General features: G+C 46.8%; 1 protein-coding gene across 2 annotated transcripts in view; it reads left to right on the top strand.

Moving 5' to 3' along the window:
- Nucleotides 1–4571, top strand: part of map3k7 (mitogen-activated protein kinase kinase kinase 7) — a 226774-nt gene extending 222203 nt beyond the window's left edge. For both annotated transcript variants that reach the window (XM_072499501.1, XM_072499500.1), the window contains one exon: nt 1383–4571. In XM_072499501.1, the coding sequence (XP_072355602.1) occupies nt 1383–1563 (181 nt within the window). In that variant the 3' untranslated portion in view covers nt 1564–4571. The remainder of the gene's footprint in view (nt 1–1382) is intronic.
- The last annotated feature ends 22276 nt before the right edge of the window (nt 4572–26847 follow it).

Here is a 26847-nt window from a genome sequence, read left to right as displayed (position 1 = left end):
AACTCCTCCAGGCTCCAACTCGTGCAGCCTTCTGTAGACGGCCTCAAAATATCCATTTACCCCCTCTGGGTCTGATGCCACATTGCCCCTTTCATCCCTCACCCTACCAATCTCCCTCGCCGCTGACTGCTTCCTCAACTGGTGGCCCAGCATCTTACTCTATTTTTCCCCGTACGCGTATGCTGCCTCGCTAGCCCACCACAATTGCCCTATTGCCTTCCCCGTGGGTACTAACCCAAACTCCATCTGGAGCCTCTGTCTCTCCTTTAACAACCCTTCCTCTGGCCCCACCAAGTACCTCTGATCCATCCTCAAAATCTCATCTAGTAGCCTTGCTCTCTCCTCCCATTCCACCCTCTCCCTATGCGTTCGGATCAAAATAAATTTGCCCTAACTACTGCCTTAAGTGCCTCTCACAGTGCGGAGGCCAAGACGCCCCCCCGTGTCATTCCACTCCATATCCCCTCGAATGTGGACCTCAACCCCTCGCACAACCCAACATCCAACCTCTACTACGGCCGTTGGGCCTCCCACATGCCACGCGCAAATCCACCCGGTATGTGGTCGGAAATCATGATCGCGACAATACTCTGAATTGGCCATCCCTGCCAGCAGCGCGGTGTCTATCACAATGAAATTGATCCTGTAATACACCTGGTGCACCATGTGAGAATTACGAGAACTCCTTCGCCCTCAGCCTCCCAAACCTCCACGGTCTGCCCCACTCCTACCCCCCATATGTTCCCTCGGCTCCCCAGTCACCTTCGACAACCTAAGACTTAACCAGTCCATCCCCAATTATTAGCCTGTGAGTGTCCAGGTCCTGTATCTTCCCAACACCCGCCTCATATAGTCCACATCGTCCCAATTTGGGGAATAAACATTCACCAGGACCACCGGCCCCCCAGCTTCCCACTGACCTTCAGATGACCTCTTACCCCCTCACCCGATAGGCTACAAAGCTACACACCTCAAAAATCTCTTACTTATTGACCAGCACCGCCATGCCCCTTGTCTTCATGTCCAACCCCGAGTGAAACACCTGCCTCGCCCATCTCTTCTTCAGCCTCGTCTAATTCCCAATTTCAGGTGCGTCTCCTGCAAAAACACAACGTCCACCTTCCATTTGCCTCCTTACTTATTTGCTGTACCTGTATGCTGACTTCTTTTGTGCTCCAAGGAGAGCAAGCCCTGATTCTCCGGGATCTCCACATAACTGAAGTCCCTCAGCTCTGGTGTCATTCCATTAAATCTCTTCTGAACATCTCTAATGACTGATTCAGAAACATTATTTTGTAGCACAATAGTACCATCAGCTCAATTAAAAGATGTGAAATTCAGTAACTGTTTTCAAAATTGTTTTTCTCCCTCTGTATCTTTAGGCAAGAACTAATAGCAGAACTGGACCAGGATGAAAAAGACCAACAGAATACCTCCCGGCTAGTTCAAGAACACAAGAAGCTTTTGGAAGAAAACAAAAGTTTATCCACATACTATCAACAATGTAAGAAACAACTAGAATACATAAGAGCCCAGCAGCAAAAGCGACAGGGCACATCATGAGGCAGTGGAAAGCATGGGCCATCATTTCTGTGCCACATGCCCTGAGACTATTGCTTATTCACGCAAAGACTGATCTTATCGGACGATGACCCGTTATGGATAACTTAATTCAGTGTTTGGGCCTCTGTTGTGTTCTGTAAGTGGATTTCTGTATGTCTCCATGCAGCCTGTACATCTGACAAACTTTGATTTTAGTTGATTTTTTTTAAAAATAGGTTAGTATTTAATTTCATTCCATGCATATTTTAGTTCAATCACCAATTAGATCTGAGAGATGTTTCAGATAAAGTTGTGGCAATAAATTATTTGTATGAAACTACAATACAGTTAAGATGTTACAAGGAGGGAAGGGAAGATCTAAACCAAAACAGAGAGTTGGGCCCCACTGATCATTTTTATCTGTTATGGACTAAATTGCTCATAATGCTGACTCTTAACTTGTGCCTTGGAGGCTAGCAGCATTTTTCTTTGGTCACTATACATTAACTATTCTGTTCTTTAATTGGGTCTGTTCTTTAATTGGGTCAGACCTGCTGTAAAGGTTGTTGCCCAGAGCTCAATGCTAATAAAAAAAACTGCATATATTGGAAAGTTGTGAGTAGCATCCAGCAGTATTACTCTGAGATCACTGTAATGTGAAAGTAAATGTAGTGCATTGAGCATATTATTCCATACTCTTCTTGCACAAGCTGCTTATCCTGCAATAAGAGACTTTTTTTAAATCCCAGAAGTTTTTATAAAAAGTACAGCAGTTAGCTTGACAGCTGTCTTCACAGTGGTACCACGACAGTATCTCTTTGATATGAATAATATGTGTTGCACTGTCTTGAAGTTTTAGATATTAAGTACTTGTATAATATATATAAACTCATGGCAGTTATACTGGAAAGCTGAATCTGAATTAATAAATAACATCCATGAAACATGGGATGATCTGGCATATGCAGGGAACAGTACTCGCAATACACGCATCTCAAGAAATCATGGGTATGTGACCTTTTATTTTTTGTGATGTTTTCTGGAAGACTGGATCACCGAATCACCCTTGTGTGACTATTCTGTCCAGAAAAAAATCAATTCTACAGTTTTTCTGCAGGATAATTGCGGATTTGTCCAAGACAAATTTGTTGAAACGTCAGTGTGATTTTCATTGAGTAAGCTTTTTGAAAATGTATTTTTAATGTTGAGTTGGCTACCACAATATAACAAATGCCCCTTAGGATCTTAGCGCAGAGATATTCTTCCAAAAATCAAGTTTGAAGGTATGCCCTGTTTGACAACAACAAGTTGGAAAAATTGCACTTTATTTTTTTTCTTAGCATGGAGCATGGATGGGCTTATGAGAAATGCAGCTGGGCCAAGTGGAGTTAACAGTACTGTAATTGTTTACATTCTCTAAATTAGCATCGGCGAAGGTTCCATAAAGGATTTAATAATGTGACATAAATTAAATGTTGGTTGCTTTGATAAATTTAGTGCCAGGCTGAACATTATGTTCTGATGCTCAGCCAGGCACGTGCACTCTCTCACTCCTCTTTGGTGAAAGGTAGGTCATTAGAATTGTGGAAGTTACAACCATGATGTCAAAACAAGTATTTTTGTTAGAGATGGTATCCTTTTTGAAGGATGTATATAAGCTGGATTAAAACAATTGCATAAGAACTCTGTTGAGCAACTTGTTTTACTTGTTTTGGGTCAAAAGAAAGCTCCTCATTTTTTAAAACAAATATTCTGTTTTCACTCCAGTAAAAGGATAGTCGAACAGTGATGGTCAGTTGTCATGTTCAACAGTTCCCTTAAAACTGTAAGAATTTGGACCCTTTCAAGGACTGCAGGAGCATGTCTGCATCACAATATTAGGATTAGTTTTCTTATTCAGTTTATTCCAATATGCTGTGAACAAACAAATATTCTGTGGTTCTTTCTATTTCTATAATGCGCTTTCTATTTTCAGTAATGCAAGAAACGAGTCTTTGCAGATTTTATATGATAAATGTTCAGATTCTGTAAAGCAACAACTGTATATACATATATTTATTTGAAAGAATGACTTATTTTGAATGGTATTTTGTAGGTCTAATTTTTTTGAAGGGTAGGGATGGATTATGTTCTAGTGTACATTGGTCAATTAATAGGGGCTACTGACTCGAGGTGTATGCCAGAGTTGAAATACCTCAATAAAAATTCAATGTAGTCGGCTTATTAGACTACTCCAGTCATGTTTGAATTTAAAATATCAACCAATCCCATGTTAATTTGTACATTTTAGCATGCTTTTTACTTGCTGGATAGGCTTCTTCCCCAGTGCCTTTAGAAATTATTAATTTTGTTTCTTGTATATCCTTCTACCTGTTTGGCCATCTCTATGGACACACTTTGATCACCTTATTAATTTAAAAGCACTTCACCTGCAGATAAATGCTCCTGACAGTACCGTGCCATACAGACCAGGTAATTTCATTATACGATCCATGGCCTGTATTGAGTTTGCTAATCTCAGTCACGGTTGCATTGGGGATACTATAGTTGTCTTCCTTAACCTCCGGCAAGGAGAAGGAATCTCATTCCTGGTGACGATGCTGGAAAGTGACTGTGTCCTGACATCAGGTGAGAATGGGATTCAACTCAGCTGTGATGTCCACCCCACATTTGAATTGCCCACCGATACTCACAGCCTAAGTTCTAGCATGAAAAATGGCAATGTGCAAGTTACCAGAGAATTGGCGGCAGCCGTCCAAATGTATGCCAGCATGAATTAGTGCCATCAGAAAAGTTAAAAATAAGATTGGTACACGGGAAGGGATAGATTGAGGTACTATATCAGAAAACAGCATTGTTTGAAAAATGGACTGTGTTTGTACTCGGTTATGAGGCCTGTGTTTTTTGAAACGTGTTTGCTGTTATTGAAACTGAATGGTAAACCCTTGGAGGATTGCAATAGCATTTACGAAGAATAATAAAGTTTAGAAGTTTTTCACTTACATAATGAAATATTGTAAGTTAAGAGATGTGCTGGTGTGCCTTAGATTTAATTAAGGATGAACTATTTTTACAGCTATGCTCTAACTACAGCTTCATGTATTTGGCTGCAACTTCTAAGGAAGGGTCCAGTAGTTAATTACAATTTTTGTTTCATTTCTAGGCTATGGGAAGATTTAAAATCTTTGCTTAAAATAATGTAAGTGAGCTTAATATTTGTTAGCTAATTTAGAGGAGGAGAATATGAATTCTGCCCAATATTTTACTTTTCTCAGTCACTATGACCCTGCATTGTGCAAAAATTTGAAGTTTTGCATATCAGATTAATAAAGGCCCTCTTTAAAAAACAATCTCCAATTACAAAATAACTCTCCCATATTTGCTTGAATAGATTTGCAGAAATCAAATAAAAGAGAATATCTTGCTGTGGTTTGCACATGGCTTGCAGAGTTTAACAAATTGCCAAGTTATATAGCTCAATTCTGTGGAGAGCTGAGGGAGCTAACTTTAAGATTTTACACCAGCAGATGCATATGTTGCAGTGCAATTTACACCTTATATTTTGAATGATTTTTCAAACAACTTTTAGTACACCACATGGGAGGAAATAGTGGCAAATTGTTGGCATTACTGACATTCCTGAATGTTAAAATTCTACATTAATTAAAGGTTCAAGATGCATCCAAAGGAACATAGGAACACAAGATGACTTCACTGAGATCATTGCTAATCTGCAGTCAAACTCCATAAGTCTTAATACCTTTGGTTAGCAAAAAATATCAATCTCCGATGTAAAGTTAACAATTATTCCAGTCTTGTTGCCATTTGAAGATAATTCAAAGCTTCTAATATGTACAAGTACTTCCTACTTTCACTCCTGTAAACTCTGAGTTTAATTAGATTATGCCCACTAATCGTAGACTCACCATCTGTTCACCTTAATATCTTGAAATTTTCATTCAGTTCCCCCGGAATCTTATATATTCAGGGAATTCAACGTTAGTTTGTGTGATTTCAGCTCATAGCACGACTCCAAGGGTTACATTACCATTTTGGCCGATCTCTGTGGCACTCCCTCCAAGACCAGAATATCCTTCCTAAGGTAAAGTGCCCAGAACTTCTTGCAGAACTTCAATTCTGTTCACCTTGATCGTACCTAGATGCAACAGGCACACATAAACCTTAACACATTCATTAAGTCATAGAGTTTTACAACATAGTAAAAAGCCCTTCGGCCTATTGTGTCTGCACCGGCATCAAACATCAATCTATTCTAATCCCATTTTCCAACACTGGGTCCATAGCCTTGAATGCTCTCGTGTTTCAAGTGCTCATCTAAATGCTTCTTAAATGTTGTGAGGCTTCCCGCCTTTACCAATGATTCAAGAAATGAGTTCCAGATTCCCACCACTCTCTTGGTGAAAAGATTTTTCCTCAAACCACCTCTAAATCACCTGCTACTTACTTTAAATCTCTGCCCCCTGGTTATTGACCCCTCACCTAAGAGGAATGGTTTCTTACTATTGACCCTATCTATGCCTCTCAGGTCCCCCCACAGCCTTCTCTGCTCGAAGGAAAACAACCCCAGTCTATCCGGCCTCTCTTCATAGCTGAAACACTCCAGTCCAGGCAACATCCTGATTAATCTCCTCTGCACCCTTTCTAGTGCAATCGCATTTTTCTTATAATGTAGCAAACAGAACAGCACACAGCATTCTAACTGGCCAAACAAGCATTTTATACAGCTCCATCATAACCTCTCTGCTCTTAACATAGAATCCCTACAGTGCAGAAAGAGGTCTTTCTGCCCATCGAGGCTACATGACCCTCCAAACGATCAGCCCACTAGGGTCACGTCCTATTCCCGCAACCCCACACATTCATTATGGCCAACCACCCAATCTGTACATCCCAAGACATCAAGGCCAGTTAAGCATCCAGAGGAAACCTATAGAGACACTGGGAGGCAATCAAGCAGGCTGCTTTGTCCTGGATGGTGTTGAGCTTCTTAAGTGTTGTTAGTGCTTTACTGATCCAGGCAAGTGGAGAGTTCCATTATACTCCTGACTTGGGCTTGTAGATGGTGGCACAGTGGCTAGCACTGCTGCCTCATAGCGCCAGGGACCCGGATTCAATTCTAACCTTGAGTGACTGTCTATGTGGAGTTTGCACATTCTCCCCATGTCTGAGTGGGTTTCCTCTGAGTGCTTCGATTTCTCGCACAGTCCAGAAATGTCCAGGTTAGGTGGATTGGCCATGCTAAATTGCCGTTTGTGTCCAGAGATGTTTGGGTTGCAGGGATAGGATGGGAACCTGGTTAAGGCACTCTTTCAGAGAGTCAGTGCAGACTCAATGGGCCAAATAGCCTCCTTCTGCACTATAGTGGTTCTCTGATTCTATGGTGAACAGGCTTTGGGGGGGTCAGGAGGTGAGTTAATTGCAATAGGATTCCTAGCCTTTGACCTGCTCTGGTAGCCACAGTTAATATGGCGAGTCCAGTTCAGTTTCTGATCAATGGTAACCCTCAGGTTGTTGATTGTGGGAGATTCAGCGACGTTAATGCCATTGAATGTCAAGGGATGATGGTTAGATCCTCTCTTGTAGGAGATGGTCATTGCCTGGCGCTTATGTGGCGCACATGTAACTTGCCACTTGTCAGCTTAAGCCTAGACGTTGTCCAGGTCCTGCTGCATTTGGACATGGACTTCTTCATTATCTGAGGAGTCACGAATGGTGCTGAACATTGTGCAGTCAACTGTGAACATCCCCACTTGTGACCTTCTGATGGAAGACAGATCATTGATGAAGCAACTGAAGATGGTTAGTCCTGAGGAACTCCTTCATTGATGTCCTGGAGTTGAGATGATTGACCTCCAACCACCACAACCATCTTCCTTTGTGCCGTGTATGACTCCAGCCAACGGAGAGCTTTCCCCCTGATTTCCATTGACTCCAGCTTTGCTCAGGCTCCTTGATGTAATACTTGGTCAAATGCTGCCTTGATGTCAAGGGCAGTCACTCTCCCCTCATCTCTGGCATTCAGCTCTTTTGTCTGTGTTTGAGCCAAGGTTGCAATGAAGCAGGGGCTGAGTGCCGCTTGATAGCACTGCTGATGACTCACTCCATCATTTTGCTGATGATGGAGAGTAGACTGATAGGGCAATAATTGGCTGGCTGGGGTGGATTTGTCCTGTTTCTTGTGTGCATTCAGCTACCTTTCAGTCAGCGTCTCAAACAAAGAAGGAAGTACAAATAATAATAAAAATAAACAAGAATTATTAAACAAAACAAGCTGGGTGTTGTCTTCCTATAAAACTTACATTATATCAACAGTTCCCCCCCCCCCCAGTCCTATTTTGTTATGCACTTCTAAATACTCCATAATCTCATCCTTAATAATAAACTTTAAAATTTTACGAACAACAGAAGTCAGGCTAACCGGCCTGTAATTTCCTGTCTTCAGACTCCCTTCTTAAACAGGGGTGTTATATTAGCCATTCTCCAATCTTTTGGGAACATCCCTGTCTCCAATGATTCCTGAAAGATCATCACCAATGCCTGCACAATCTCCTTCACAACCCTGGGAAGTAGTCTTTCCCGTCTGGTATATGGTACAATTTAAGTTTGTTATGGACAAATAAATAAAAAGTTGCAAAAAGGAGTTTTGGGCTGGGGGAGAGTGTATTTTAGTCAAGTAAGGCAGGATCTGACCAAGGTAGACTGGAAAGAGTTACTTGTGGGGAAATCTACAGAAGAGCAGTGGGGGCCGTTCAAAAATGAATTGGGGAGGGTGCAGGCCCAATATGTTCCCTCTAGGTTAATAGGAAGGAGTAACAAACCCAGAGAACCATGGATGACCAGAGATATTCAAGATATTATAAGAAATATAGAAAGGCTTTTAGCAAGTACAAGGGGAGTACAGAAAATGCAGGATGGAGCTTAGGAAAGCAATTAGGAGAGCAAAGGGGATATGAGAGAGCTTTGGCTGGTAAAATTAAAAAGTATATCAATGGGATGTGGATAACCAGGGAAAGTGTAGGGACCAAGGGGGAAATCTGTGGGTGGAGCCAGAGGATTGGTAGGGTGTTGAACGAATACTTCACATACATCTTCACCCAAGAGAATGAGGAGGTAGATATGGAACTCCGGGAGAGAGACTGAGGTTCATGAGCAAATTGTCATAGGGGACGCGATTCTCCCGAAAAATTTCCAAATATGGTAGCGAGCGGTTACTGCTGTGAGCTTCCTGGCGCTCGTTCACTTAACGAGGCCCCATGGGCTTCACGCTGCAAGTGAAGGCTCGCCAACCGATTTGCCAGCACCACGCTCGCCAGCCCCCCGCTAACAAGGGCGAGCAGCACTTAAACTGCATTTGCTCAGCCAACCTCAGCCAGCTCACAACAATGGCGTCCAGGAGGCCAGCCCTAGGATTTGGGGATACAGATCTGGGGAGGCTGCTGGATGCAGTGGAGGTCAGGAGGATGTTATTTTCCACCGAGGGTTCTGGAGAGTCAGCCATAGGGCAGTCAGTGCTGCCTTGGACGAGGTGGCAGTGGTAGTGAGCACTGAGAGTGTGACCAGGAGGACTGGCCTTGAGTGGAAACAGGTCAACGACCTACACCGTGGCAGCACGAGTGAGTAGACACCAATGCATCCCCACCCCGAGACCATTCTGCCCCCATGCAAACATCCACTCCCCCAACTCTCCTTGCAACCCCAACCCTTCCATCACCGCCATCACCACCGTGAACCACACGTGTGGCTAGCAATGCCCACTCTGTGTCTCCTCAGGGAAACCTCTTCCACAATCACCGGGAGAGGGCCAGACATAAGAATCCTCACCTCATTTGAGGAACGTGCCACAGAGGTGACTCGTATGAAAGAGGACAGAGCAATCACCAACACAGAGGTTGGCGGACGCCGCAGAGATGAACCATCGGGTCCCACCAAATGACCTGTCAAACGTGAGTTGTTGTTGCCTTACAGACTGACTCATCACTCCCATTGACCAGATGAATGGATGCCATCATAATAGTCGCGTCACAGCTACCCTCCACCAGGGCAGACACATGAACCTCGGTGGGAATCTTTAGTGGCCAGACTTTTGGGGCACGTTCTGGTGAGCACCACACTGCTGATATGCACATCAGGTGGAGGCAGGAACCCACAGGCAAAACAGCAGTCGGACGGCTGCTGGATCCCAGGACCCAGCTGGGTCCCAGCCTGATGCTGAGCCTATGGAAGAGGTCATCATGGAGCTGATGGAGATGATAGAGAGCAGCTGGACATTCAGAGGGAGATGTCAGCGTCACTCCAGCAGATCGATAGCCTCTTGGAGGAGTCCCAGAGGCTGCGGGCGCAGGAGATAGCACCGACAATGCGTGGCACTGAGGCCAACACTGATAGGGTGGCGGCTGCAGTGGAGAGCCGGTTAGTGAACGTGCCTGAAGCATCGCGCAGTCGGTGATGGCCATGGCTGAGGGCACTGGCAGAATGTCCGACTCACTGGGGGATGTGATGCAGTACCAGGTAGACCTTGTTGAGGCGCTGCAGGACCTTGTTGAGGCACTGCAGGACATGTCCCACTCTCAGATGGGAATGACCGAGGCCCTGCGGACCTTATCCCAGTTGCAGGTGGGCATTGCCAAAGCACTGCACAGCATGGCCTGGTCACTGAGGAGCATCGCCGAGGGCATTGACGTAATGGTGCAGACCATTGGGAACCACTGGGCTGGCAGAGCCAGAAAATGCAGGGGCAACCAGGGCTGGAACCAGCTGCCCCTCCATCCCAATATGAACCCCAGGGCTCTATGGGCACTGAGCAGGGGAGGGGGCGCTGTGTGCCAACCTGGACCCATCTGCAGGAGTGGTGACGGTGACGACCAGCTCCCCCGAGTTAGACCCCTCTGATGAGGCCGTGTCTCGAAGTCAGCACAAGGAACAGGGCAGCACAGCTGTGCATGTGCCGTCTCCAAGTGAGCCGGGGCCCTCCGGCCCCAGAGCCCGCATCGGGAGAGTGGAAATTGTAAAACACATTCAACACCCTTGTGCACAACCAGAATGACACCGCTGTCATTTTCTTCCACAATGCAGGCTGACCCCCGGACCCTTGGCCCATCTCTCCAGGCATCCCCCACTCCCCGTGGCACCGATCCACCCTACGGCCGCAGAATATGCCCGGAGCTGTGTCCCATCCCCTGGGTGTTCGGATGTTGGCTCCTACATGTGTGCTGCTGCCTACCGCAGTGTCCAAGCACAGTGTCCATGCATCAAGGTGTGATTGGGATGCTAAGCAATGACTTCCACATGCTACACGGCCCGCTCACTCATGCAAATCTACTTGGGATGTGTAAAGTACTCACTTAACCATGTTTGCCAATTCCCTTAGCAATAGCCTTCAGCTGCATGGCCAGAGGCCACGGCAGTCAAGGTCGGTAGGGCAGACAGGCAAGGACAAGGGTTGCCCAGAACAGGGGTGAATGATCCTGGGGTAGGCATGGTGGTGCTGCGAGTAGCTGCCCCCCCCCCCTGGTTCCCCCCCAGCGCCTCCCCCCTCTCCCGCCCCACCTATGGCGGCCCATCCCTGCGGAGTGTCCCCCACCTCCAGCCGAGCACTGGGGTGGCAAGCCCAGCCCAACACTCCCGGGTTCTTTCACTGTGAGCAAAGATGGCCAATCGGCTCCTCTGCTCCCCACTGAAGCCCTTCCGTCAGGTTCATGTTTTTCAAAAGGACTACTGATCATCGCCAGCATGAGCACTTGCTGGGGTGGCCGCTGAATGGGGTGGCTCCCATCAATTGTATGGAAATTGGGCTTCAGTGGTGCTAATTGGTTTCTCGCCACACTACGGCGAGATCCCGATTTCACCTATGGGCTGGTTGCATCACAAACTATTTGCCGCCTGGCACGGTTCTCATTTTTTAGCCTCTCCCGCTATTCACTGGCCTCGTTATGCTTGAGCAAGAGTGTAACGAGGCCAGAATATCACACTCTGTGATGGTCACATTTTTGACAGCTGTGCAGGTTGCTGAGAATAAGGTCAAGTAAGGTGCTTCTTCATGTCAGTTTTGTCACTTAATCGAAGCCAATCCAGCAGCTGTGTCCTTCAGCACTCACCAGCTTGGTTATTGGAGCTACTATCAAAACCACTAGACATTGAAGAGCTCCACTTGAACATTTTGTTTTGTTGCTTGATGGTATCTGATGACCAATAGGTTTATTTTTCCTGAAGGCATGAATCTTCACGCGATCTCATCTGCAGGATTCTCCATCGGCGGGATCCTCCGCCCTGCCAGCAGGGCACCGACGCCCGTCTATTTCCCAATGGCGTGAGGTGGCCCACAATGGGAAACCCCATTGGCCAGATGAAGGAACGGAGAATCTCCCTGCCGGTGGGTGCATGCGTGTCGGAAAACTGGGCTGGCGGGATGAAGAATCCCGTCCTATATCTCAAGGTGCATGATGATGGTGTTTGGGATATACAGTGACCAGATATCATTGTGAGTACAACTATGTCAAGCTGTTACTTGGATTAGTCTGTGGACAGCTTTTTGTACTTGGACACTATCCCCATATGTTGGTAAGCATTTTGCAGGGTCACGTGGACTAAATTGTTTTTGCCTCGGCCTAATACCGTTGACTGATCATTGCTGATATCTGCCCATTTTTCTTTTATTAAAACATTGAACTTTGTATCAATTGTTTGCAAGTGTGTTCCTTTCCAGGTCACTTTAGAAAGCATTGAAAGTCAACCACTTAGTGTAGGACTGGAGTCACATGTAGACCAGATTGGTCAGGGATGGTGGTTTTCTTTTCCTGTTGGATTTTAATGAACCAGCTGTATTATACACAAAGCTGAATTTTACTTATCATTTGTTCTTGTGGTAGGGGTAGCATGGTAGCACAATGGTTAGCACTGTTCCTTTGTAGAACCAGGAACCCAGGTTCGATTCCTGGCTTGGGTCACTGTCTGCACGTTCTCCCCGTGTCTGCATGGGTTTGCTCTGGGTGCTCCGGTTTCCTCCCACAAGTCCTGAAAGGAGTGCTTGTTAGGTGAACTCTACATTCTGAATGCTCCCACTGTGTGCCCAACAGGCACCGGAATGTGGCGACTAGGGGATTTTCACAGTAACTTCATTGCAGTGTTAATGTGAGTCTACTTGTGACACTAATAAAGATTATAGAACACAAATTAGTCTATTTAATGAATCCAGTTTCATAATTTACATTTATAGGATTTGAAGTCACAACCTCTGGTTGCTAATTGACCAGGCTACTGTATCAGATGTTGTAATATAACTGTGCTGTTTGGTTAAGATTGGTCACATTGGAAGATTAGTAATTGTGGCCACATTGCATGCTATCAAGAGGTACTCTTGTGGTTGTGGATTTTAACGAAAGTAATGTGTGTCAGTGATTATACTGAAAGTAACTGCACTGTAATAACCAAAGAATAGCCCTCGAAGTGGCTCCTATCAATACCATAATCCCTGAACAATAAAAGAAAATACTAAATATCTGATAAAGAGCCACCAGATTGATTGATCGTAATAAAGAGAAAGCCACATGATACTAATCTTGAAGTTTCGTTTTTTACAATATTGCTCCACATATTCGAGCATAATGTCTGTTTCTATAAGATGAAGCAACTTCCGTTCAAAAAGAAAAACCCTGTAAAATTGATCATTTAACTGGCTGAGTCATAATGAAAACCAAAATCTGATATGTTAACTCCGGAATTAGCTGTGGGTGGAGTGCACGCAATACCAGTGGCTAAAGCTGAATCTCATTTTAACATAATTCCATTTTTTGGCCCAGTTTATGTATGTGGAATTACATAGTGCATTCTGTGTATGATATTCTGTTTGGCCAACCAGCCCATGTCAGCATTTATGTTCCATTGTGAAAAAGGGAATGGAAGGACTCTGAGCTACAACTACTTTGGAAAGGATTTTCTGTGCAATTGGCTGTTAATTGTAATGTGCGTGTGTTCAGGGAAACCTATTGTTCGGGTTTCCTGACCACAACTCTTCCCTGCCACCCACCAATCAGGGGTAGCACGGTGGCACAGTAGTTAGCACTGCTGCCTCACAGCGCCAGGGACCTGGGTTCAATTCTGGCCTTGGGTGACTGTCTATGTGGAGTTTGCGCATTCGCCCGTGTCGGCATGCGTTTCCTCCGGGTCCTCCGGTTTCCTCCCAGAGTCCAAAGATGTGTGGGTTAGGTGGATTGACCATGCTAAATTGCCGCTTCGTGTCCAGGGATGTGTAGGTTAGGTTAAGGGGTTATTGGAATAGGGCAGGGAAGTGGACTGTGTGGCGTGCTCTTTCAGAGGGTTGGTGCAGACTTGATGGGCCAAATAGCCTCCTTCTGCATTGTCGGGATTCTATGATTCTATCAGACTAAAAGCCTTAATGTTGAATGCTGGACTGAGAATTGTTATTCGACTAAGAAAAATGAGAAGAAAGGGCTAGCAGCTCTTGATGAAAAATGGAAGAAACATTGAGGCTTTTCAGGTGTTGGATAGCCCGTTCCTCACTATTGAGGATACCTGGGATAGGAACAAGTAAGAAAAGTAAACAATTAATGAATGACTGAGCAAATCTATACAGTTATTCGTTGTGTGAGATAAAAACGTACGTTTAAACGTAAGATTAAACGTAAGCCTTTGGCACAGTTGGGTTATTTTTAACTTCATCACATGGGTGTAGAGGCTGTGAATTAGCACCAATATATACGTAACAATACATAGAATAAATATATCTGTCCAAACCTGATGATTTATTTTCTAAGAAATATAAGTCTTTAAGTTTCTTCTAAAAATGCTTACTACTAACGGTTCTCTAAAGGTGGAGTCACAGGTAGATAGGGCAGTAAAGAAGGCTTTTGGTATGCTGGCCTTCATCAGTCAGGCCATTGAGTATCATAGAATCATAGAATTTACAGTGCAGAAGTAGGCCATTCGGCCCATCGAGTCTGCACTGGCTCTTGGAAAGAGCACCCTACCTCCACCCTATCCCCGTAACACAGCAACCCCATCTAACCTAAGGGCAATTTAGCATGGCGATCCATCTAACCTGCACATCTTTGGACTATGGGAGGAAACCGGAGCACCCGGAGGAAACCCACGCAGACACGGGGAGAACGTGCAGACTCCGCACAGACAGTGACCCAAGCGGGAATCGAACCTGGGACCCTGGCGCTGTGAAGCCATAGTGCTAACCACTGAGCTACCGTGCTGCCCCTATAAAAGTTGGGAAGTAATGTTGCAGTTGTACAGGACATTGGTGAGTTCGCATCTGGAGTATTGTGTTCAGTTTTGGTCACCTTGCTATAGGAAAGATGTTATTAAACTGGAGAGAGTGCAGAAGAGATTTACAAGGATGTTGCCAGGACTCAAGGGACTGAGTTATAGGGAGAGATTGGACAGGCGAGGACTTTTTTCTTTGGAGTGTAGAAGACTGAGGGATGATCTTATAGAGGAGTATAAGATCATGAGAGGCATGGATAGGGTGAATGCACACAGACTTTTTCCCCAGGGTTGGGGAATCGAGAACTAGAGGGCAGAGGTTAAAGTTAAGAGGGGAAAGAATTAATGGGCACCTGAGGAGCAACTTTTTTTACACAAGAGGGTGGTACTAATGTGGAATGAGCTGCCGGAGGAAGTGGTTGAGGCGGGGACATTGGCAACGTTTAAATGGCATTTGGACAGATACATGGATAGGAAAGGTTGAGAGGGATATGCGCCACCCGCCAGCAAATGGGGTTAGCTTAGATGGGCTTTTTGGTTGGCATGGACCAGTTTGGGCTGAAGAGCCTGTCCCCGCGCCATAGATTCTCTGATTCTATAATGTACAGATGGAGTTGAACATGAATTTGAAGACTATATTCACTAATGATGATTACAATTGATCTCTAACTTAGTAGTAAGCCTCAAAATAGCTTTGTTTTGAAACCATCTTAATGTAGTTCTCGAATTCATTCAATCCATTGTCTTTGTGCTGCCCCTTTGCTGGTCAAAACTAATCTCACAGCCCCGCTCTTTCCCCCATAAGTCTATATCTTTCTCTGCTTCAAATATTTGTTTTTCCTTTAAAGGTTTTCACCCTCCATTATTCTATGTCAAAGCATTCCAACATTTGCAGAATTAATTTTATTCCAGTTACTCCTGTGAAACTTTTTAATTGATAATTCATCACTGACTCCTCAACCAGGGAAAATACTTTTTTGTGTCTTCAATCATTTTGCTTTCTTACTTATCTTTGTACTATTTTCAAATTTGACTACAGTACTCTGTCCCTTCATCCAAGTCATTAAATATAGATTGCAAGATTAGGCCCCATCTCTACCCCCGCAGGACTCCACTAGTTACAGTTTGCCAACCTGAAAATTCTCCATTTATCCCGGCTGTTTCTGTGAAGTCGCCAATCCTCTATCCATGCTCCTATATCACTCCAACACCTTAAGCTCTTATCTTGTGCAGTAACCTTTTGTATGACACAATGAATGCTTTTTAGAAATTGAAATCCACAGCATCTACTGGTTTCCCTTTATCCAACCTGCTTGCTACATTCTCAAAGAACTCAAAGAATTTTCCCTTTCACCGAAACCATCTGACTGATAGAATTATGATTTTTTTTTTTTAAATGTCCTACTTCTACCTTAATAATGGATTCTAGACTTCCGGGTGCGGCGATGACCAGCTAGGTCGCACGTTTCGGCACCTCCCGTTTGAATGGACTTTTGGGCTCTTATTGGGAGCCCCAACGGCAATTTTTGACGGCTAAACCCATTGTGCGGTGAAACAGAAGGGAATCCTCCCGGATGTACATGGAGAAAGGAGATAATAGTGGCCGGATTGCAGAGGATCCTCTGGAGCAGCGGCAAGGAAGGGAAGCACGAAGCAAGATGGCGGCGGAGGGAGGCCGTTTGGTATGGGGCCCGGAACAGCAAGAGTTCCTTCGGAGATGTGTTGAGGAGCTAAAGAAGGAGGTGCTGGCCCCGATGCAGCAGGCGATTGAGGGGCTAAAGGAGGCGCAGAAGACCCAAGAATTGGAGCTTCGTGGCGTGAAGGCAAAGGCTGCCGAAAATGAGGATGAAATACAGGGCCTGGTGGTGAAGACAGAGACACACGAGGCACTGCATAAGAGGTGCATGGAGAGGCTGGAAGCCCTGGAGAATAGCTCGAGGAGGAAGAACCTAAGAGTTTTGGGTCTTCCCGAAGGTGCAGAGGGAGCGGACGTCGGGGCATATGTGAGCACGTTGCTTCATTCCTTAATGGGACCGGAGGCCCCGACGGGCCCCTTGGAAGTGGAGGGAGCATATAGAGTCCTTACGAGAAGACCGAAGGCGGGAGAAATACCTCGAGCTATAGTGGTGAGGTTTCACCGCTATAAAGGCAGGGAGATGGTCCTGAGACGGCCGAAAAAGACATGGAGCTGCAGGTGGGAGAACGCGGTGATCCGCGTGTACCAGGATTGGAGTGCGGAGGTGGCGAGAAGGAGGGCGAGTTTCAATCGGGCCAAGGCGGTGCTCCATAGAAAGTTAAATTTGGTATGCTGCAGCCGGCGAGACTGTGGGTTACACATCAAGGGAAACACCACTACTACGAGACGGCAGAAGAGGCGTGGACATTCATTGAAGAGGAGAACCTGGACTAGACTGGAGAGAGAAAGAACTTTTGTAATAAAGTAGTGGTGTGATTTCATGGGACTGGGAATCGGAAGGTGGGGGAAAATTTTCTCTTTCCCCTCGATTGGGGGGGGGGGGTATGGTGAACTGTGGGCGCCGGTGGGGAAGGAGAAGGGGAAGGAGAGAGGGAGCTGCGCCATTAGGGGTGGGGCCGAGGGGGAAGCGCGGGCTTTGCTCCTGCGCTATGGTAATTGTGGCGGGAAAAGGGAGGAGGGGGCCTTGCACAATGGGAGGCTGAGGATAAACGGGGGAAGCCGAGGTCAGCCAGATTTTGCTGACTTCTGGAAGCGACAAGGGGGGAGCAATCACGCTAGAGGGGGATCTAGCGGGGGGGGGGGGGGGGTAACTGGGTTGCTGCTGTTAAGGGGAAGGGGGAGCTGCTACGGGATGGGATGGTCGGGACGGGAGGACACCGTTGGGGGGACAAGTGGGTGCGTGGGAACCGGGTGAGGAGCTGGTCTAAAAAAGGGGATGGCTAGTCGACGAGGGGGGGGCGGGTAAAGAACCCCCCAACCCGATTGATCACGTGGAACGTGAGAGGGCTGAATGGGCCGATTAAGAGGGCAAGGGTACTTGCGCACCTAAAGAAATTAAAGGCAGATGTGGCCATGCTGCAGGAGATGCATCTGAAACTGGCGGATCAGGTCAGATTACGAAAAGGATGGGTGGGACAGATATTTCACTCGGGCTTGGATGCGAAAAATAGAGGGGTGGCAATATTAGTGGGGAAACAGGTATTGTTTGAGGTGTGGACCATAGTGGCGGACAGTGGGGGTAGATACGTGATGGTGAGTGGCAGATTGCAAGGTGAGGCGGTGGTTCTGGTGAACGTATATGCCCCGAACTGGGATGATGCCAACTTCATGAAGCGTATGCTGGGGCGTATCCCGGACCTGGAGGCGGGAAAGTTGGTAATGGGGGGAGACTTCAACACGGTGCTGGATCCAGGGCTGGACCGGTCCAGGTCTAGGACCGGGAGGAGGCCGGCAGCGGCCAAGGTGCTTAAGGACTTCATGGAGCAGATGGGAGGAGTGGATCCCTGGAGATTTACTAGGCCTAGGAGTAAAGAGTTCTCTTTCTTCTCCCATGTCCACAAGGTGTATTCTCGGATAGACTTCTTTGTCCTGGGAAGGGCGCTGATCCCGAAGGTGGCCTGGATGGAGTACTCAGCTATAGCCATTTCGGACCATGCCCCACATTGGGTAGATCTGGAAGTAGGAGAGGAAAAGGAACAGCACCCACTGTGGAGATTAGATATGGGATTGTTGGCGGACGAGGGTGTGTGTGTAAGGGTAAGGAGATGTATCGAAAGGTATCTGGAGATTAATGACAACGGAAAGCTTCAGGTGGGAGTGGTCTGGGAAGCACTGAAGGCAGTGGTCAGAGGGGAACTGATTTCCATAAGGGCCCATAAGGGGAAACAAGAGAGCAAAGAGAGGGAGAGATTATTGAGAGAAAATTTGAGGGTGGATAGGCAGTATGCGGTGGCTCCGGATGAAGGACTATACAGGGAAAGACGAAGGTTGCACACGGAATTTGATTTGTTGACCACGGGCAAGGCGGAGGCACAATGGAGGTAGGCACAGGGAGTGCAGTATGAGTACGGAGAGAAGGCGAGCCGGTTACTGGCCCAACAACTGAGGAAGAGGGGGGCGGCGAGGGAGATTGGAGGGGTTAGGGACGAGGAGGGTGAGATGGAACGGGGAGCGGAGAGGGTGAACGGGGTGTTTAAGGCATTTTATGAGAGGCTGTATAAGGCTCAGCTCCCGGAAGGGAAGGAGGGAATGATGCACTTCCTAGACCAGTTGTAATTCCCGAAGGTTGAGGAGCAGGAGAGGACAGGACTGGGAGCACAGATTGAGGTGGAGAAGGTGGTAAAAGGGATTGGGAGCATGCAGGCAGGGAAGGCCCCGGGACCGGATGGGTTCCCGGTGGAATTTTATAGGAAATACGTGGACCTGCTGGCCCCGCTTCTGATGAGAACCTTTAATGAGGCCAGGGAAAGGGGGACGTTGCCCCCGACGATGTCGGAGGCGACGATATCGCTGCTCTTGAAAAGGGACAAAGACCCGCTGCAGTGCGGGTCTTACAGGCCTATTTCCCTCCTGAATGTAGATGCCAAGCTTTTGGCCAAGGTGATGGCGATGAGGATGGAGGATTGTGTCCCGGGGGTGGTTCACGAGGATCAAACGGGGTTTGTTCAGGGGAGACAATTGAACACTAACATACGGAAGCTGCTGGGTGTGATGATGATGCCCCCGCCAGAGGGGGAGGCGGAAATAGTGGTGGCGATGGATGCAGAGAAAGCATTTGATAGAGTGGAGTGGGATTACCTGTGGGAAGTGTTGAGGAGATTTGGAGAGGGGTTTATTGGCTGGGTTCAGCTTCTATACAGGGCCCCAGTGGCAAGTGTGATTACAAATAGGCAGAGGTCTGACCACTTCCGTCTATACAGAGGGACAAGACAGGGATGTCCTCTGTCCCCGTTACTGTTTGCGTTGGCAATTGAGCCACTGGCCATAGCGCTGAGGGGCTCTAGGAAGTGGAGGGGAGTACTTGGGGGAGGAGAAGAGCACCGGGTGTCACTATACGCGGATGATTTGTTGTTGTATGTCGCGGACCCAGTGGAGGAGATGCCCGAGATAATGCGGACACTCAGGGAGTTTGAGGAATTTTCAGGATATAAATTGAATATGGGGAAGAGTGAGCTGTTTGTGATGCACCCTGGGGAACAGGGCAGGGGAATAGATGATTTGCTGTTGAGGAGAGTAACAAGGGATTTTCGGTACCTAGAGATCCAGATGGCCAGGAACTGGGGAACCTTGCATAAGCTTAATTTAGTAAGATTGGTGGAGCAGATGGAAGAGGACTTTAGGAGATGGGACATGGTTCCCCTGTCACTGGCAGGTAGGGTGCAGGCGGTTAAAATGGTGGTCCTTCCGCGGTTTCTTTTTGTGTTCCAGTGCCTCCCTGTGATGATTACAAAGGCCTTTTTCAAGAAAGTGGATAAGAGCATTATGAGTTTTGTGTGGGCTGGGAAGACCCCAAGAGTGAAGAGGGGGTTCCTGCAGCGCAGTAGGGATATGGGGGGACTGGCACTGCCGAGTTTAAGTGACTATTATTGGGCCGCCAACATATCAATGGTATGCAAGTGGATGGGGGAAGGGGAGGGAGCAGCGTGGAAAAGACTAGAGATGGCGTCCTGTAGGGGAACGAGCCTAAAAGCATTAGCGACGCGCCTTTACCGTTCTTCCCGAAGAAATACACAAGTCCAGTGGTGGTGGCAACGCTGAAAATTTGGGGGCAGTGGAGACGGCAAAAGGGAGTGACGGGTGCTTCGGTGAGGTCCCCGATAAGGAACAACCACAGGTTCGTCCCGGGGAAGATGGGGGATTTAAAGCTTGGCAGAGAGCAGGGATTGTGAAATTGAAGGATTTGTTCCTAGGCGGGACGTTTGCGAGTGGGAGCACTGACAGAAAAATATGGGTTGCCACCGGGGAATGCATTTCGATATATGCAACTGAGGGCTTTTGAGAGTCAACAGGTGAGGGAATTTCCGTGGCTTCCGGCACAAGAGATTCAGGACAGAGTGATTTTGGGGGCATAGGTGGGGGATGGTAGAGTGTCAGATATATACAGGGAAATGAGAGACGAGGGGGAGACGATGGTGGAGGAGCTGAAGGGAAAATGGGAAGAGGAGCTAGGGGAAGAGATTGAGGAGGGGCTGTGGGCCGATGCCTTGAGTAGGGTAAACTCTTCGTCCTCATGCGCCAGGCTCAGCCTGATACAATTCAAGGCTCTACATAGGTCGCACATGACTGGAGCAAGGTTAAGTAGATTTTTTGGAGTGGAGGATAGGTGCGGGAGATGCGCGGGAAGCCCAGCGAACCACACCCACATGTTTTGGTCATGCCCGGTACTGCATGGGTTCTAGGTGGGGGTGGCGAATGTGCTTTCAAGGGTGGTGGGGGTCCGGGTCGAGCCAGGCTGGGGGTTGGCGATATTTGGGGTTGCGGACGAGCCGGGAGTGCAGGAGGCGAGTGAGGCTGATGTTTTAGCCTTTGCGTCCCTAGTAGCCCGGCGAAGGATATTACTTATGTGGAAAGAAGCTAAACCCCCAGGCGTGGAGGCCTGGATAAACGACATGGCGGGGTTTATAAAATTGGAGCGGATAAAATACGCACTAAGAGGTTCGGCTCAAGGGTTCACCAGGCGGTGGCAACCGTTCCTCGACTATCTCGCAGAACGATAAGGGAAATGGGAAAGGTAGCAGCAGCAACCCAGGGGGGAGGGGGGGAGGGCCTATCCGGGCCCTCAGGGGTTTTGTACAGGTGTTTGTACATGAGTTATTTATATTGGTTTTTGTGACTTTATTATTTTGGATATTGGCTAGTTTTTATTTTTGTTGCTGGCAGTTGCCGTCTAGTTAATATATTATTTATTCTTAAAAAAAACGGTCATCATCATTATTTATATTGTTTTAAAGTTGCAAAAGGGGAAAATTTTGTACTGTATTTGTTTGACCGAAAAATTTGACCTTTTAACCTCCACTGCCTTTTAACCTCCTGTTCCACCACTGCCTTTTAACCTCATTTTTCCGTCTGCTGTAGCCAGCTCTGTTTTCATACCCTTGGTAATTGCCTTTATTTAATAATAATAATCTTTATTATTGTCATAAATAGGCTTGCATTAACACTGCAATGAAGTTCCTGTGAAAAGCCCCTAGTTGCCACACTAAGTTTAGGACATCAGTTCCCGTCCCAAATTCCTCACCCTTAAACTGAATGTGAAATTCTGTCATGTCTGATCATTCTTCCGTAGATAATCTTTTATTGTGAGGTCAAGAATGAATCCTGTCCTATTGTACATGACCAGGGAACAGGCTATTTTAGACCTGGTAGTTTCCAGAATGTATTTCTAAGAAACTATCCTGATGTACTCCTCCTCCAGACTACTTTACCAGTTTGGTTTGTCCCTATTCTTGCTCTATTGCCTTCTCCTTTCTCTTTAACTTTCCAAATCTCCACTCACGTGAACTCTTTCCCCCACCCCCCAATCCACATCCCCCATTATTTGGGTTATAACTCTCCCCACAGTTCTAGTTATATGATTTACCAGTCTACTGATCCCAAAGCCATGAAAGCCTTCACAAAGGTACAGTTCCTTCTTTCCCCAGCACTGGTGCCAGTGCCCCATGAATTGAAACCCATTTCTCCCAAACCAACTTTTGAGCCACGCATTCAACTGATTGATCTATTTATCCTCTGACAATTTGCTTGTGGCTCAAGTAGTAATCCAGAAGTTATGACCTTTGTGGTTCTGCTTTTTCATTTTAAGCATACTCCATCAGCAGAACCTCTGATTTGTTGGCTCCCACCTAGACTATGACAATTGGCCTTTCATCCCACTCCTTCTCTCCTGCCTTGACAAGATGCTCTCAACCCTGGCACCAGGTAAACACATCACCTTCAGAACTTTCACTATCAGCTGCAGTGAACATGTATACAGCCAAACTATACTGTCCCCTAATACAACTACATTCTTGAGTATTGCTGATAAACAGATGCACTGTTGAAGCTTTTCATCTTGCACTCATCAAGACAGATGCAAGAATACCAAATCAAGGGAACAACAATTTATACACCATGAGAAGAGGATGCTGATTAGTTGGCAACGTTACCATAGAGAATGCATCAGGGAAAAGCTTTGCCAAATTTTGGTTTAAATTTGACTCTGGTCAAGTTATTGCCAATGAGCCGTCCCCTGGTGCATTTTCCATGACAGCACCTCTACCAACCCGAGCATACTCTACCTCGCTTTTTTGGCCAGCTGCTGCCTGATCACATTCAGCTAGCCTCTTCCACCCCAAGTGGAACACCAACCTTAAGCTCTGCCCATGGATTTTATTTTAACTTTTATTGCAAACACTTGCAGTTATACACTAGCTCTGACAGCCTCCTTATTTTATATCAACACTGCGTGTTCAATCAATTTACATTTCTGCATATTTGAGACTTTCTACTATGTAGCCTAATAATCAAATCCAACCTCTCTTTTTTTGCCATGTGCCTACAAAACCACATGTATTGTTTTTTCCTTGCAATGGGATAGAAAATTGTGACTTGTGAAATGGAAATTTGAAGCAACACGAATCAAATGCATCTTGGACCAATGACGGTCAATTGCAGCCCGTTTCTAATTGATTTTCTGATTTGGAGAAAGAACAGAAGAATTTTGAATCGGAAAATTGCACAAAGTACAACGCAAAAATGAAAGCAATAAGTCCAACTAGCCCGTGTTAGTGGGTATCCTCTACAACAGTGTTGCTCCTAATTACCTTCCACGGACCCATATCCATTTATTCCCCTAGCCTTAAATCACAATTCCCGATTAGGTCAATAACACACTCAGGTATTTGTTCCCTTTAGACCTTTATCATCATGCTGCTTTATTTAAATTTTCTGCCTCTTCTGAACAGTTGCTTTGAGAAAGCCCCACTGAGCGCTTTTTAAAATTGATATATAATGTATTCTATATTAAAAGGATATGGTACGCCTCATAAATAACCTGAAAAGTCATGTCAGACCCTGTTTTAAGACACTGATGGCTCAGCATCGGCAGATGGTTAATTCTAGAATGTAAACAATATTAAAAAAGGGCGCTGACATCAGAGAATGTTTTTTCAGTTGGTACCAAGGCAAGAATAGACCAGCCAGTTGGCAATCCAATTAAATTGAAATAGAACGGACTATGAATTTGAATCCTATTATACATTATAGTGAAACTTATCACATTATAATGGTCTATTTGTAATTATGTATGTTAAGACACATTCAACTTTTACCCCGTGCACATAAACGCAGTGTTTTAAAATGCAGAAGCCTATAGTTTAATTTATATGTTGTTGCTAATAATGAGCATTAATGCATGACAGAACCTTGATAAATTGTTAATGTCAGTGGTAGAAAATATATTAGAATCTTTGCTACAGGAACAAGTCAAATATCTAGAGATGGAGAATATAAATTAGCTTGTGTATCTCAAAGGAAGGTTACGCTTTACTAACCTTATTAGATTAATTGAACAAATAATAGCGTGGGTGAGAAATGTAGTGGATGTGGTTGGAATGTACTTTCTAAGGGTCTTTGATATGATGCCTGAAAAGAGGCTTGTGACAAATGTCAGGTCATGTGGAGTCACCAGGTCACAGATCTATCGGTGGCTACAAAGCAAAAAATGGGGTAGGAATTAAGGGAAGTTTCTCCAGTTGGCAGAGGTGTATCTGTATTGGGACCACAATTCACCGGATGAACAGGACTGATGAATTGAAGGTAATATATGTGGATGATATTGTACTGAAATGCATAGCTAACAACATGGACGACTGCATCAATATGTAGACATAAACAGGCTTGTAGTGTGAGGAAATGAAATTCAATATGGTAATGAGTGGGGTCTCTCAATTTTTATGAGAAATAAGGAGACCCCATATTCCTTGGAAGGTAAGAAACTAAATGAAGTAGAGGGACAGAAAGTTCTGTAAATACAGCTACATAAATCGCTAGAAGTAGCAACAATTGCTGATAAGATCATAATGCACTGGGCTCCATATTTAGACAAATTAAAAAAGCAGAGAGGTTGGTAATCGGTAAAGTTATGTAAACTTTGACCAGATTTAGAGTACTTGAACTCGATCTTCCGGCCGCGTTTCGGAAAAGCAGCTCGCCATGGTGAAGCATGGCCAGTGAAAGTGGGAATCAACGCAATCTTGGGAGACGTTGCATGAGGAATCCCGCCCACAATGGGGTGGATTGTTTTTTGGCAAATCTGCACATTAGAGCAAGACCGTAAGCCTTATTCTAATGTGCAGATTCCCAAGGGCAAGGCAGTCAGCCTGAGGTACCCTCAATAATGATGCTTAGAGATTAAACTGTAAAGAAGGCTTTATTAGGCTAATAACTATGCTACAGATTTGGACGAGAGCTGACTGCTATACAGACCATGAGGCAGGCCTTTATGTATGGCTCCCAGATGGGCGGAGCCAGAGGCGGAGTCCCCAGGGTTCCAAGCCTGGTCTTAAAGGGGACATCACCTTACATGATGATAAGGCAGTAACCATTCATCACATTCACCCCCTGTTTAAAAAGGAGTCCGGCGGGGGTGAAGTGCCATCATAGGTCCATCCGTCTCGGCGGCCGGATCGTCCTCCTCGATCTCCTCAGTTCGGGCGGTGGTGCGGCGGGCACGCACGTCCCGGTTGAGGGCACATCCGGGAGCACAGCGGTCGGAGCTTCGGTCCGGGTCGGGGCAGAGGAACTAGGCAGGGCCGGGGGTAGCGGAGCCGGCGCCGGCGGGGTGTGTAAAGGGGGGGCGCACGGTAGGAGCTCACCAACGGGTGGTAGGGCCGGAAGGGGGTGTGTTGTAGGGGAGCGGCGCGGGAAGGGGTGTCTGTGGTGGAGGATCCAGCGGGCGCCAGATCCCGGAGGGAAACCGTATCTTGCCTGCCGTCGGAGTACTCCACGTAGGCGTAACTGGGGTTGGCGTGGAGCAGTCGGACCTTTTCAACTAGGGGGTCCGTTTTATGGCTCCTCGCGTGCCTCCGGAGAAGAACAGGTCCCGGAGCCGTCAGCCAAGGTGGAAGCGAGACCCCGGAGGTAGACTTCCTGGGGAAGAGAAACAATCGCTCATGAGGGGTCTCATTTGTGGCCGTGCAGAGGAGTGACCTAATGGAGTGTAGGGCATCGGGTAGGACCTCCTGCCAACGGGTGGTTGGGAGATTTCTCGACCGCAGGGCCAGAAGGACAGCCTTCCACACGGTCGCGTTCTCCCTCTCCACCTGCCCGTTTCCGCGTGGGTTATAGCTGGTCGTTCTGCTCGAGGCGATGCCTTTGCTGAGCAGATACTGACGCAGTTCATCGCTCATGAACGATGTATCCCGGTCGCTGTGGATATAAGCAGGGAAACCGAACAGGGTGAAGATGCTGTGCAGTGCCTTAATCACCTTGGCTGAGGTCATGTCGGTGCAGGGAATGGCGAATGGGAAACGGGAGAACTCATCGATCACGGTGAGGAAATAGGCATAACGGTTGGTGGACGGGAGGGGCCCCTTGAAGTCCATGCTCAGTCGCTCAAAGGGGCCCGAGGCCTTCACGAGCCGAACCTTGTCTGGCCGATAGAAGTGCGGTTTGCACTCCGCACAGACCTGGCAGGCCCTGACCATGGCCTTGACCTCCTTGGTTGAGTAAGGTAGGTTGCGGGACTTGATGAAATGGACGAGCCGGGTAACCCCCAGGTGGCAGAGGTCATTGTGGATGGCTTGCAGGCGGTCCTCCTGCGCGTTGGCGCATGTGCCGCGGGACAGGGCATCTGGGGGCTCGTTGAGCTCCCCTGGACGATACTTGATATCGTACGAGTAGGTGGAGAGTTCGATCCTCCACCTCAAAATTTTATCGTTTTTTATTTTGCCCCGTTGCGTGTTATCGAACATATAGGCGACCGACCGTTGGTCGGTGACGAGGGTAAACCTCCTACCGGCGAGGTAGTGTCTCCAGCACCGCACAGCCTCCACAATGGCTTGTGCCTCCTTTTCGACTGCAAAATGTCGAATCTCGGAGGC

The sequence above is a fragment of the Scyliorhinus torazame genome, chromosome 4 (assembly GCF_047496885.1).
Source record: "Scyliorhinus torazame isolate Kashiwa2021f chromosome 4, sScyTor2.1, whole genome shotgun sequence".
NCBI lineage: Eukaryota > Metazoa > Chordata > Chondrichthyes > Carcharhiniformes > Scyliorhinidae > Scyliorhinus > Scyliorhinus torazame.
Note: the sequence above shows the minus strand (reverse complement) of the source record. Positions and strands in the feature narration are given on the sequence as shown.